Genomic DNA, 15553 nt, shown 5'->3' on the forward strand with positions numbered 1-15553 from the left:
AACTAAAGTAAGAAAGTATTTCATCCCATTATGAGTAGCCACCTTATATGGACCCCATACATCCATGTGAACTAAGTCAAAAACATCATCTACTGTAGTGTGACTCATAGGAAATAGAACTCTAGTTTGTCTAGCTTGGGGGCAAACCATACACTATTCAATAGCAAAGTTACTACATGTATTAAAATCTTTTATTCTCTTAAGTACTCCCATAGAAACATGTCCTAGTCTCTTGTGCCATAGTTCTGGATCTATTTCTCCTGATCCTACTGCAAACAATGATTTAATTCTGTTTTGTTGTTGCTTGGTGTTCCAATTCAGCACATACAATCCATCCCCAACTTCATCAATCCCATTGACCTTCCCAAACAAGAGATCCTGAAACACACAGTGTGTAGGAAAAAAGGAAACATAACAGTTCAATTCTTTTGTCAGTTTATTGACAGACAAAAGATTAAACTTAAAGGCTGGTATGCATAAATCATTTGTGATCATATCAGTGTCATTAAGTTGAATATCCCCAACATGTGAAACTATGACTGAATCCCTTGTAGGCAACTGCACTCTCCCCATACTACCCACTTTATTCTCAGAATGTAGGTAAGTGTGATCATATATTATATGGTCTGTAACACCAGTGTCTACGATTCATTTTAAGGATGAAATAGGCTTACCTGCCATGTGTGCACTTTTCTGAGTATTCATGGTATTGTTGTTGCCTTGCAGAACATTGAGTATCTGGTTAAGTTGTGCTGGTGAGGATTTGTTCAGCATTTGCAACAACTGGTCATGTGTAGGCTGTTCTCCCATATGATCTCCCATCTAAGATAGATCAGGATGTGACTTCTCTCCCACAACTGTGTGTGCCTTCCATGCCAGTTGATCCTGCATAAATGACATTGGTTTTTGCATAGCACTATCTCTCATTATTGCATTTACCTTCTTCTTACCTTTGAAATTTTATGGATAGCTAATGAGTTGGAAGCAATCATCCTACACATGTCCAGTAGCATTGCAGTGATAACATTTCTTCAGGTTATTACATTCAGCTCGAGTATGCCTTTTCATATTACAAAAGTCACATAATAATGAATGGAAGTTCCTCCTGGGAAAAGCCTCCCTAGAATTAGGCTGTGGTGACCTAATATTTCTAGCAGTATACAGTGCTAAAGATTCCATTCCTTCATGTACAGATCCAACAATTCCTTTTTGACTTTCATCTTGTATAATTAAGGCATAAGCCTGGTTCACATTATGAAGGCATGTCATCATCAAGATCTTACCTCTAGCCTGTGAATAATTGTCATTTAACCCCATGAGAAATTGAAGCAATCGCTGGTGCATTTATTCAACATAGTTCTTTGCCTTATTGTAATCACAGCTAGGTGGAGGTAAAATTGAATCTTACTCATCCCATAGGTTCTTCAATTTCGTGTAGTATGAAAAGACTTACAGAGTCCTCTTTGTGAGAGTGAAAATGATTCTGTGCAGTTGATAGAGTCTAGATCCATTAACCTTATCAAATCTTTCCTTGAGATCGAGCCATACCCGATTCACACTGGATGAGTATAGAATTCCACTGAGTAGATCCTTGCTCACATTACAGGTGAGCCAAGAGATTACAATTGCGTTACAATGATCCCAAATCTTCTTCAAAGCACCATCGAAATCAGTACGCAAAATAGAACCATCAATAAATCCCACTTTGTTTCGTCCAAGCAATGCAATTTCCATAGGTCGACTCCACAAGGTGTAATTCTCCATTCCTGTTAGCTGAATTCCAACAGAAAGAGCTCCAGGAACATCAGAAGAACTCAAATATAGGGGGTGATTGTGATCAATTACCACAAAGCTTCCATTGACAAGATCTCCTTGAACTCGACCAACAGTGCTTCTCGTCAGTTCTTCCTCAATCGCCATGGTGAATCTCTCGATCTACCTCCAAATCTCACGAGGATAAATCCCTAGATCCCTATAGCTCTAATACCATGTAAAGATCAGTGCATGTAAAGATAATTGTATATTAATTGTTTGAATGAATTTACAGATGCTAAAAGTGTGACTTTATAACTGCTACTTAGCCTCTATATATAATCAATTATCCTAACTGAATTACTGGCACTTCTAACTAACTCATAATCTGTTAACTTTAACTGACTATATTCTTTTAGCTAACAACAGTGCATTTAACCACCTGCTTAACAACATTCGTCCTACGTGTCGTCCTACATGAAAATTTTGTGTCTTATCGCGTCCTACATGTATATATTATGCCACATAGGACGTATGTGTTTACTTGTTCAATTTTATATAAATTTAAGTGTCTACTTATGTATACTCAAAGTTGGACGACATAGATATGTGTTAAAGCCAAGTTAAAGGGCTTATTAAAGGGTTTCTATAATACTCCCTCCGTCCCATTTTATATGTCTTCCCTTTCTATAAATAGCTGGACCACAATACTTGGTCATTTTATAAAATTTATGCATAAAATACCATATTTTGCGTATTATACCCTTGATAGAGTAGTTAATTAATCTTGAAATTGTATTAATCATTTATTATAAAGTTGACTTAAGAAAACATTAAATAAGGGTAGACGGGTAAAGTTACATTATTGTAAAAATGTGACATATAAAATGGGACGGAGAGAATAGTTAAGAAGTGTCCTCTTCATCTTTTTTGCTTATCTGTTTAAGTTTGTGTTTCCCTTCTACAAAAACAATCTAAAACACCTTGCAATCAATTGTTATTATTTATGTTTTTGGGAAATTGAAATCAATGGAGGTAGAAAACAGTGAAAAGTTTAGAATTCTGGTTGTGGATGATGATATCAATTGCCTTCTCACTACTACTGCATCACTCAAGAATTTGAAATTCGAAGGTACTTAACTAATTTTTTTTCATTTTTCGTAAAATTTGTAAATGTCACAATCTTAAATCTGGAGTTGTGATCAATGAAACCTATTCCATCCCAAAGTAGGGTATTTTTTCTAGTCTTTTGCCAAAACTGACAATTGTTCTTTTCTTTTCTATTTAATGAACTAGTATACGTATCCGCGCGTTGCGCAAAATATTAATTTTTTATTATTTTAATTTCAGAAAATATCAAATAGGTCAAATATTTTTACACGTTTGTCATGTTTTATTTAATGAATTTTGACTGTACAAAATCATGAAGACACCACTATTTTATTATATATGTAGAACTAATTTTAACATAAAATCTATATAAAATAGACATTTAATTAATGCAATATTGGGTTGGTCCAATTTTATAACATATGTATTAGGTCATGTTGGTATCTATGTATTATTTTATGCGCAATGAAATAATGAGATATGAAGAGAGTAGAAGGTACCAATTCGGTGAAAGCAATAGCTTCTTTGCAAATTCTATATTATTTATCTTAAATAATTTATTTTATATATATAAATTATTATTTTAAAAAAACTCAATAGTTCATAGAAATTACAATGTAGAACTCATAAACTTTAAATTATGAATCCTCTTCTGAATAAAATATCGAATAATAATACCCACACCAGGAGATTAGACTATTTAAGGACAAAGATACCTTTAAAGTAAGAAATTCTTATACAACAATAATAACTCATTATTACTATTAATTACTTAGAGCATTAGTCAAAAGGAATGCCACTAGAAATAGTATAAACTGATTTAATAATCTGGGCATAATAATTTATAAAAAAATCTATAAAATAACACATTTTATAACCTAGGTTACCTATATCCTTAATCAAGAAGCCGCCGATTCAATATAATAATTAATCTAAGTATACTCATTTAGTTTAATAATTGATACTCTATTTATGGTAATAAAATCTTAATTAGCATATATAAATATATATTTTCTCTTTTCCTTTTTATCTGACACAATTTTCATTTTAAGAGTCAATCGATATAAACATTGACTAACATTATAAATGTATTTTTTTTCTCAAATTGATATAATAAAATTGTGATATATAGTAATTTTTGTATAGTTTATGAATATTAAAATTTTTATTTTAAAATATTAAAATAATATAATTTAATTTAACTTTGAAAGTTAGTCAAATTGAATGTTGAAAAAATGCAATAAGACAACTAAAAGAAACTGATGAAGTATATTTGACTTCATCTAATTAATTTCTTTAATTCTTCATTTTGGATATATTTCTATATGTATTAGCAATAATTTTTTCTTTTTGTATGTTTATATAATAATAGAATTTCTTTGTTTAATTCAGTTATGACAGTGAATAACATAGAAGTTGCTTTGGGTGGCCTTCGGAGCAGTGGCCTCTCATTTGATCTTTTGCTCATAGATGTCCACATGCTTAAAATGGATGTCTTCCAATTTCAACAAGAAATAGCTAAAGAATTTGACATTCCTGTTGCATGTAAGTTTATAATTCTTTGTGAAATTAAAAATATGTTATTATTATAGATGTATATGAGTGAAAAAGTCATTCTTTATTGATAACTCTCAACTCACAAAGATTCAAATAATATATTCATGTATTATATATGAAATAACAACTAACCCTAATAATACCATGGATGATAAGTATGTGTTTTTATTTTATTTTATTTCTCATTGAATATTATTACCTTTATATATTTTAAGACTGCTATTTCGATCAAAGTTTCCCTCATTAACTCTATTGTGTCCTCTAACTCCTAAGGGTATACTTATTTTCCCCTAAATTTTGTACTAGCTGGGGATTAGGGGGAGTTTTAGGTACCTGGGAGTTCAACATTTGTTTAGTTGTTGCTTGTTTATATTTGCAGCCTCATCCTTTTTGCTCGAATATATTGTATGACTTATTAAATCTGTATCATTGAATGTGATCGCCAGTTATGTCAAATGATGAGAAAGACAATACACTTATGAAAGGACTTGACAATAGAGCTGTTTTCTTCATAGTGAAGCCCATAACACAAGATAATATAAATTATTTATGGGAATACGCAACCTCCTTGCGAAACAAGAAGCATACAAGCAAACAAGAGTTTGAAGAAAACCCTAATGACGTAATTTATATTGAATCTTCGTCTTCGGTTAGTGAGAGGGACAAGTCTACCAGAAAATATGACGACGTTGAAAATCATGAAGACGCTTCATCTAAATCATCCAAGACGAGTAGAATCATTTGGACGGATTCCCTTCACAACAAATTCTTGGAAGCTATTGCAATACTTGGCGTGAAAAGTAAGTCTTCCTACACATAAATTATGAGCTCAATCAAATGTTATCTATATGTAAGACGCCATAAAATATGTGACTTGAAAAATAAGACTAATAAAATATTACCTATATTGACAGAGCCACCTTTCATCGATAAATTACATTATTTAGCTAGATTAAAATTTTAATTTTATCTATATGTTGAAGGTACCCCTTAGTTTTACGCATGCCCACTTTTGTATATTTTGACACAATTTTATAAATTTCTTAAATCTCATTAGATAGCTATATACGATATTTCACCAAAAAATTACACTATTTAATTAGATTAAGATTTTAATTTCTTGTATATGTTGTAGGTACTTGATTGACTCCCCTTATTTTTACAAATGTCTACTTTTGTATATTTTTTGACGCCGCTTAGTAAATTTTCTGCCTCCATCACTAATTGTGTATATATTCCGATTGAGTAAAACAAGGAAATGAACATGATATTGGTAACAAATATATTTTATTATTTTTTATATGTGATTTTTTTTTCTTTTTGCAGAAGCTTATCCGAAAAAAATTCTTGAACTCATGAATATTCCTGAGCTGAGTAGAAAACACATAGCAAGCCATCTTCAGGTTTAATTAATTACCTTGATGTTTATATTTTCTACAACCTCTTTTTACTTTTTAAAAGTCAGAATATTTATCATTTTAGGAATCTATACAATAAATTCACATATAAAAACAACCAAAACTCCTATAATGTTGTTCAAGAGGTGCATGTAAGAAGAAGACCATAACCAAGACTAAACCATATATTACAAAATCTGAATTCTTATCTTATGTAAAGCTAGGTACTTAGCTAGCTATGATGTTGCAACCCTTAGAGAGGGCATTGGTAGTTATGATAGAGAAGTTAGATAGTTGATGCAACTCTAGGGAATGTCCAGCTTGTTTTTTTTTTTCTTCATGAATTATATTTCCTACTTGGCAATAAAATCAATTTATTTACCAAAAAAATAAAATAAGTGTAAGCATAATGACAAAAAAAAAATCGAGAATAACTTTATAAACATATTTCAAAGTAGGTAATAAAAAAAAGAATTAATAAAAATAGAGGTATATTTATAACAACTTTTAAAATGATTATCTATTTATAGAGTAAATAGATTTTAAATTATAATTAAGAATTTTTTTTTATCAATAACAATAAAAACTCATTTCTATATTAACAATAGAAAATGAAACAAAAGTGAAGCTTAATCTCACGGTCCGAGTCTATGTCCTAGACGTGGCCTATACTTAGAACCACTGTTGGTCCCAAGTGAATGTAAAAGGGTAAAATAGATATGACTTGAACTAAGGGAGAAGGGTAGAGGGGAATCGTTAGAGAATGTCGATTATTCAAAGTTGATGATGAGTTTGATTTTACTTTAAAAAAACTTTTTGAGTGAAAATGGTTTTCAACCTATTAAGTTATTGTAACATTTCTTAAATGGAACTCAAGCATCTTTAAATGTGATATTTAATATTTTCTTGAATAAAAGCCATCAAATTTGAGAGTTGTTATATAAAAACATGCTCATGGTATATACTCCTTGATAGAACAAATTTAAAAGTTCGATAAATCTAATGTGGAAATTTACTTAAAGCAATTGCATCATTATCTTTATTTATTATTAGAATTAAGTAGTCAAACTTGTCTTTGTACACTTTGCAGAAATATCGTATGCGCTTGGAGAAAAATGCTATTCCAGAATTGATTTTGAATTCGAGTACCTAGTAATGCTAGTAATATTTCAACTTTAGCTCCACAACTTATGACAGAAAATCTCAACTATGCTGATCATGATACCGAGACTGATCTTCGAGGCTTCATGTCTGATTATGAGAAAGATAGAGAATTTTCTAATATATTAAGTCGACATCTTAATCAGAAGCCTTGTAATTTGGTACGTACTTCTGATTTTATATATTTTTTTCTTATTTGTTTTCTAGTATTCTTTATGTTTAAAAAGTTGTAGTCTTTCTAACGTAAATATTTGATGATTTTTAGTGTATATTTTACTGCACAAACCTAACAAAAATGAGAAGGGGATAACTGTTAGCTTAATTAATGGTATCAATCAGTATCAATAAGTTTATTTTTCGAGGACTAAACATCATTATTTGAGGAAAATTTAAATGATATCGTCTTAATTTCACCATCAAGGATTTCTACGTGAACAGTCCTATATTACGTGAGTTATTCTAAAGTAACTGATCAAAATTATATCATATCTTACAAATAAATAGTGTAAAATTAATTATTATTAAATCTTCATATAATTTTTTATAACTTATTTCATTATGTAGCAAGGAAATCATGAAGGTATTAATGCTGCGGAAATACCGTTACATCTTGGTAATGTTCTTCCAAATTCGGCATCAGAGGTAATTTTTCATATATCTGTCTTATTTTCTGAAAAATTAATTTATAGAGTTAAGTTGATTTAGTATACACACACTATCATTTTTCGCTTCATAATTTTGTTTTTTAATTATTTTTTCTCCCCCGATTAATTAATGGAGATATTTGTCTATTTTGAGGTGAAAGGCTTCCCAAATACTTATGCTTGTTAATATTTAATCTAATTGTTTTTTACATTTTTGTATAACACAAATGATCGACTTTTGATATGAAAAGATTAAATTTGTATTGTATAAAAAAAAAAACTAAATAATGAAACATCATAACTTGTGAATACATCATCAAAATAATTATCACTAAATATGCTTATAATTTTTAACGTCTTAACTCATTATAGCAAGGTAATTATGAAGGTGTCATTACAGAGGAAACATCATCCCATCTCCAATATGATCCCCAAAATTCGAAACTTAAGGTAGTCTCTCATATAGATCTATGTTTGGTCATAGAGTATTATACTCTGAATTTTTTAAAAAGAAATTGTATACATTATAATTTTTCACTTCATTATACGTTCTTTATACCCACTTCCTTTCCCCAGTTAATTAGTGTAGATGGTTGTATAGTTTGAAGTCAAAGGATTGCCAAATAGTTATGTTGGTTAATACTCAAATTAGGTGCTTGTCTTAATTTTTTTGAAGAATACAAATAATTGACTTTAGATACATAAAAGGTAAAATTTGTGTTGTATATTTTCAACGATATAAGATAATCCAGTAGAGAAACTCAAAATTATATAATAATTTGTGAATACAACATGGTAATAGTAAATACACTTGCAATTTTTGATGTATTATTTTAATGTGTAGCAAGAAAATTACGGAGGTGTTATTACAAAGAAAAAAATATTTTAATTCCATTATGATCCTCTATATTTAAAACTTGAGGTATTTTTCATATATTTATGTTTGGTCAACGAGTATTATATTAGGAAAATATAATGTATAGAGTTAAACGAATTAAGAAAATACATACACACTATCATTTTTCTCGGGTTTCCAAATAATTTGATTGGTTAATTTTTAATTGACTTGTCTTTTACATTTTCGTAGAATACTAATGATTGACATTTGTTATATGAAAGGTTAAATAAATATTGAATAATATAATTCAATATTGAATATCCAAACCATATCATTATTTGAGGATAAAAAATGTTAAAATAATTGTAATTTAATATGCTTACAATTTCTAGTGTTTAATTTTATTGTACAGCAAGGAAAATATGCATGTATTACTGCAGAGGAAAGACCGTTGCATTTCAGTAATGTTTCTCCAATTTTGGCACTTGAGGTAGTTTTTCATATACCTATGTTTGGTTATAGAATATTACTTCATCCACTCCTTTTTAGATGTCATAGTTATCTTTTTGAGAGTCAAAAATATGAACTTTGACTAATATTTTAAGATATATTTTTAATTATATTGGTATGAAAAAAATTGTAATTTATATTACTTTTTATATAGTTTTTGAATATCTAAATTTTTATTTTAAAATATCGAATTAATGTAATCTAATTTAGATTTAGAAATTAGTCAAATTAACTATTGAAAAGTCTAACATGACAACTAAAAGAGAATAGAGGAAGAATAGTATAACTTAACAACTTAATAATAGATTTTCCTCTCTCCTGCTTCATGCTCTCGGCGTAAGGTAGTTATCGTACGCCGGTGTGGTGCCATGGACAGAGGTCGGGGAAGAGGAAGAGGACAAGGGCAAGGACGTGCGGGAAAACAACCACTAGTTACCATCGGAAGCTCAGTAGGAACTCAAATTGTGTCACCGGAACCAGATCCAGCTAAAGCAGTAGCCGAAAATGCTAAATCCATAACCCGGAGACTGGATCTCTGTCTAATGGGACGGGAACGAGGAGGAAACTACAACTGAATATCCCAAATAGTGAAGCAATGAAGGATATAGTGGAAAACCTCCAACAAATCAATGGAACAGTAGATAAAGAGGCGGTGACAGATGATGGGAAGGTAAAGAAAGCTGATGAACCCGGGGTTAATATGTTTAAGAAGAATAGAAATGCAGGGAATGTTATGGCCTTAGAATATATCACACCTCAATTTGAGGAAGGTGAGATAGTAGTTCAACTCGAAAATGAGGAGGTTGAAAGAGAGACTGAGAAGTGGAATTGTGCTCTAATTGTTTATGCTATTGGAGAGTGCCTAGGCTATAATGCAATGCATAGATTTGTGACTCAAAATTGAAATGTTGCAGAACCGAGTATATATATGCATGGCCAAGGGTATTTTATTGTGAAGTTTCAATCATTGAAGGATACCCAGGAAATACTGATGGCTGGACCTTATTCTATAAACTACATATCACTGATTTTGAAGAAATGGTCAGCTGATTTTGATTTTAGTAAAGAGTTCTCAACAGATATCCCCTTATGGGTGAAACTGTAGCACTTACCACTGAACTTTTGGGGTCAAATTCGCTAAGCCGAATTGCAAGCACCATAGGTACGCCTATGTATGCTGATGAATGTACAACTAAGCAATCGAGAGTATCATTTGCGAGAATGCTAATTGAAGTCAATATAACCAAACCACTCCCCGATAAAATTGCTGTGAAAGATCCTAAGGGTAGAGTGTTTATATAACAAGTTATATATGAATGGAAATCAATGTTCTGTGAAGTTTGTCAAGTCATAGGACATAAATGTGACCCTAACCAGCCTAGAGAACATGGACAAGCAAGAAGAAGAGGAGGTCACGCAGGGCAGAAAAAGGTGGTGCAAAAATGGATAAGTAAAGGATCAATTCTACCAGTGGCTCAAACGACACAACAACAGGGTGAAGGGATTGTGATACAACAGAAGGAAGTGGAAAGCATAGTGCAGGGACAAAATAGAAACGAAGAAGAGTATAACAAAACTCAACAAAGAGGCAAGAGTCCAGAGTTTACACATGAGGATTTTCCAATGCTATATTCAGTGCCTACAAAGAACATATTTAATGTAGTCAGTGCAGGTGGGGGAAGTACTAAACCTCCAGGTAAGGGGAGGATTACCCAATCCATATGACTTGGGTATTTTGGAATGTTAGGGGGGTGAATAAAAGGCATAAACAAAAAGAAGTGAAATTTTTTTCCACAATAATCATATTAAGCTGGTAGGCTTAATTGAAACTAGAGTACAACATCCTAAAGTGGATAGGATCATGAATAATCTTAATTAGGGATGGGGTTATATACACAATTATCAATCGGCTAGCAATGGAAGAATTTGGATCATGTGGGAACAACAATCATATTCAATCACACTTGTAGAAGAGGATGCACAATGGATTCATTGTTTGGTGAAAGGTATTGTGACAGATGTGGAGTGCTACTTAACTGTTATTTATGGATTCAACACTGCTGAACAAAGGAAATCATTATAAGGCTATTTGGAAAAGAAGGCTCAAAGCATAGTTAATCCTTGGATAATTTGTGAGGACTTTAATGCCTTACTATCCTCAGGATAGACTATCTAGCAAACCAGTGCAATATGCTGACATTAAGGATTTCTGAAACTGTATGCAATCTACTCTTCTTATTGAGTTGCCATGGAAAAGAGATTATTATGCCTGGAAAAGAGATTATTATGCCTGGAATAATAAACAACAAGGTAATGAGAGGCTATGTAGCAGATTGGATAGGGCTCTAGGAAACAATGAATGAATGATGAAATAGGGACATGGGATACTTGAATATGAATTGCCAAATATTTCTGATCATGCTCCTATGATCCTAAAAGTAAATAAGTGTCAAAGTAATATCAAAGTACCTTTCAGGTTCTCTAATGTCTGGGCAGAGCATAGCAGATTTGAATCTATCGTTCGAGATACATGGCAAAATCGAAAGGCTACTCAAGGTATGCACAATGTGTGGTGTAAGTTGAAGGACCTTAAGCCAATTTTCAGGAAGCTGAATAATCAGGAATTTAAGAATACTGTTCAAAGAGTGGAGATAGCTAGAAGGAATTTGGCAGAAGTGCAGCAGCACATCATAATACAATACAATGATACTTTGCAAATGAAGGAAGCTAATGCCCTGAATGAACTAGAAAAATGGTCTATGATAGAGGAGAACATTATGAAGCAGAAGTCCAGAGCTAAGTGGATTAAATTAGGGGATTCAAACACTAAGTAATTTAGTGCTGTCATGAAGGAAAGAAGTCAACGAAAGTAAATCACTCAACTAACTTCTCTGGAGGGTATTCAATTATATGACCAAGGCGCAATAAAAGAAGAAATGGTCAAGTTCTACAAAGGTTTAATAAGATCTTCCACACATAATTTACCAGCAATCAATACAAGAGCTATGAAGAGAGGAGCAGTGCTGTCTTAAGAGCAAAGAGTGCATCTGTGTAGCCTTATAACTGAGATTGAAATTGCACACTGTTTGAAATCTATAGGTGATGATAAGGCCCCATGAATTGATGGATATAATGTTGTATACTTCAAAAAGTCATGGCAAATTATCAAACATGAGGTCATTGAAGCTGTGGGGGAATTTTTCAATACAGGTATACTCTATAAGGCTATAAACTGTACCACTGTAACTCTGGTGCCCAAAAACTCTAGCCCTGCTAATATCAAAGAATATCGACCCATAACTTGTTGCTCAGTCCTTTATAAAAGGTTACGCCCGACAGGTCAAACATCTTGCTTTTCACCCTGAAAGATTCCTTCGAGAGGGCTTCATTGATTGGTCTATTGGCAAAGGAAACCCAGGAATTAAAGATTTTATTCTGTCCTCTGGACATTTATTATGTTGTCACTTATTTCGAAGATCCTAGCTACAAGGCTACAGAAGGTAATGACCACTGTGATCAGTGAAGAGCAAACAGGTTTCATACCGGGAGGAAGATATGAGACAACATTATTCTTGCACATGAATTAGTGAAGGGATATAACATGAAACACATATCTCCAAGGTGTATGATAAAAATAGATTTACAAAAGGCTTACGACTTTTTGGAATGGATATATCTCGACCTAGTAATGACTGAACTTGGATTTCCAAGAAGGTTCACCAATTGGGTGATGGAATGCGTGAAAACAGTGAGCTACTCAGTATTGATTAATAGAGAAACTACTCTTTCTTTTGAAGCTGCCAGAGGTTTAAGGCAAGGTGATCCAATGTCACCCTTTCTTTTTGCAATTGTAATGGAGTACTTAAGTCGATTATTACACAGCCTCAAGGATACTAGAGAGTTTAAATTTCATCCAAGGTGTGGAAAGCTAGGAATAACTTACATGTGTTTTGCAGATGACCTGCTCCTTTTCTCAAGAGGTGACCTAGCATCAGTTACTATGATATAACAATGTTTTGATGAATTTTCTAAGGCATCGGGACTACTTGCTATTTTAGGAAAAATCTCTGTGTACTTTGGGGGAGTACCACTAGCCGAGGAAGTGAATATCCTCACTAAGTTGGGATTTAGTCGTGGAGAGTTTCCCTTCAAATATCTTGGAATTCCATTATCCACTTAGAAAATCACTCTTATTCAATGGAAGCCTCTCATCACAAGGATCACTGCTAGGATTTCTTCGTGGGCTGCTCAAAAGTTGTCATACGCTGGACGAGCACAACTCATTCAGTCTGTAATATTTGGAATACAGGCTTATTGAGCGCAACTGTTTATGATGCCAACTAAGGTGATGAAGATGATCAAAGCTTATTGTAGGAGTTATCTTTGGTCAGGAAGCAATACCATTACCAAAAAAGCTCTAGTGGCGTGGGAAACACTATGCTCACCTAAGTGTGTGGGAGTTCTGAACCTAACTAATCTGAGAATCAGGAACAAGGCTACTATAGCTAAGAACTATTGAGATGTGGAGCACAAAGTTGACAAGTTGTAGATTAGATGGATACATACATACTACATAAAAGGATAACAAGGAGATAATATTCAAGTACCAAAGCAGGCATGCTGGATGATTAGGAAAATATTAGAGGAAAGGACTGTTATATCTCAATTTCCTATGATCAATCCAGAGAAAAATGTGATAAGACAACTCTATAACAATATGTTAGAAGATAAACCTAAAGTGCCATGGAAATGTCTAATGTATATGAATGTTGCCAGACCAAAATCGAAGTTCACAACATAGATTCAACTTCATGGAAAGATGTTGACAACTGATAGACTGAGCAAATGTGGTCTGGCTGTAGAGAAAACATGTTGCCTATGCCAGCTGCAGGAGGAATCGAGGGAACACCTCTTTGTGCAATGTACTTATGTGAGAAGATTGTGGGATATGATTTTAAGATGGATGAACAAGCCAATGTATAATGCTACTACATGGGAGTAATACATACAATGGACTATCAGCAATGCAAAAGGAAAATCCAAGGAGGCGCATGTGTTCAAGATGATGTATGCAGAAATCACATATGGGCTATGGAATGAGAGAAATCAGAGAATTTCTGAAACAAGAGGCAACAGTGGGAAACTATAGCTAAAGAGATCATATATGTAAGTTGTGTAAGACCCCCCCCTAGAATAAGTAGTCTAATACATAGTTTTATATTCTAGGTAGCTTGTGGTTTGATTAAGGATAACATTGCTGTGATGTAGCATGCTAAGATTTGTAATGTTCTTTTGGTGATTATTGGAAAGCTAGTTACCAAAAAAAAAAAAAAAAAGTAACAGGGGAGTACGAATATTTTGAAAATATAATTTGAGAGTTAAGCAAAATAAGTAAATTTGTACACAATGATTTTTCTCTTCATTATTTGTCCTTTTTATCCATTTCTTCTCCCCCAATTAATTAGTGAAGATGATTGTATATTCTCACTTAAGGTGCGAGAGGTCCCGAGTTCAATTCAAGGAATGCCCCTAATACATATATATCTATATAGAGGTGAAAAGATTCTCAAGAAATTAGGCTGGTTATTTTCAATTTAATTGTTTCTTAAATTTTTGTAGAACACAAATAATTGACTTTTGTTATATGAAAGGTTAAATTTATGTAAATGATAATCCAATAATCAAACTTAAAATTATATAGTAACTTATGAATACATAGTTCAAATAATTTAGTAAATATGCTAATAATTTTTGATGTCTTATTTCAATATGTAGCATGAAAATTACGGACTTGAGATAGTTTCTTAAATACCTATGTTTGGTGATAGAACATTATATTCTGAAAATATAATCACAAAGTTAAACGAATTAAAAATGTTTGTGCACACTATCATTTTTCTCTTCACTAGTTATTTTTTCTATCCACTTTCACTCTCTAGCTTATTAGTTGAGATGGTTGTGTACTTTCAGGTGAAATAGTATTTTGAATAATATGGCTGATTAACTTTTAATTTATTTTCTTGCCTTTTTGTAGTATACAAATAATAAACTTTTGTTATATAAATGGTTAAATATATGTTGATTAAGATAATAAAAAATTAAATATCAAATTAAAATTATATCCTAACTTGCGCATAAATAGTGTGAAAATAATTATCATGAAAGTTACTTACATGTGTTTTATTTCACTGTGTAACAAATATTTATTATAGTATTACTTTAGATGAAAGACTGTTCCATCTCCGTGATGTTCTCCAAAATTCAAAACTTTAGGTATTTTTTTATATACCTATGTTCGGTCATAGAATATTTCATTTTAAAATATACTTATAGAGTTCATATAATTAAGAAAAGTTTTACACAATATTCTTTTTTCTTACTATTTGTCCTTTTTACCCACTTTTCCTCCACTAGGTGATTTGAGGAGATGAATGACTTGATGTAAACGAGTTCACAAATAAATTGGCTGATAAATTTCCCATTAGGTTGTTTCTAACTTTTTTTTAGAACACAAATGATTGACATTATATGAAAGGTTAATTTGTATTGTTTAATATATTCTAATAATAAAACTCAAAATTTGT

At 31.9% G+C, this 15553-nt stretch overlaps 1 protein-coding gene across 1 annotated transcript; it reads left to right on the forward strand.

Moving 5' to 3' along the window:
• Positions 1 to 2781: 2781 nt before the first annotated feature.
• LOC125808568 (two-component response regulator ARR14-like) lies at positions 2782 to 9544 on the forward strand. The gene is made up of 9 exons (XM_049488246.1): positions 2782 to 2884; positions 4255 to 4407; positions 4866 to 5219; positions 5746 to 5822; positions 6907 to 6961; positions 7014 to 7138; positions 7542 to 7619; positions 8872 to 8949; positions 9311 to 9544. The coding sequence occupies exons 1-9, from the start codon at positions 2782 to 2784 to the stop codon at positions 9542 to 9544; spliced, it is 1257 nt and encodes a 418-aa protein (XP_049344203.1).
• The last annotated feature ends 6009 nt before the right edge of the window (positions 9545 to 15553 follow it).

The sequence above is a fragment of the Solanum verrucosum genome, unplaced genomic scaffold (genome assembly GCF_900185275.1).
Source record: "Solanum verrucosum unplaced genomic scaffold, falcon-dt-bn FXZP01000160.1, whole genome shotgun sequence".
Taxonomy (NCBI): domain Eukaryota; kingdom Viridiplantae; phylum Streptophyta; class Magnoliopsida; order Solanales; family Solanaceae; genus Solanum; species Solanum verrucosum.

Excerpts from the sequence above, each read along its gene's own strand:
- LOC125808568 (XM_049488246.1), top strand. The coding sequence starts at position 2,782 with ATGGAGGTAGAAAACAGTGAAAAGTTTAGAATTCTGGTTGTGGATGAT. Across the intron at positions 2,885-4,254 it reads CAAGAATTTGAAATTCGAAG|TTATGACAGTGAATAACATA; the intron begins GTACTTAACTAA and ends TGTTTAATTCAG. Across the intron at positions 7,139-7,541 it reads ATCAGAAGCCTTGTAATTTG|CAAGGAAATCATGAAGGTAT; the intron begins GTACGTACTTCT and ends TTCATTATGTAG.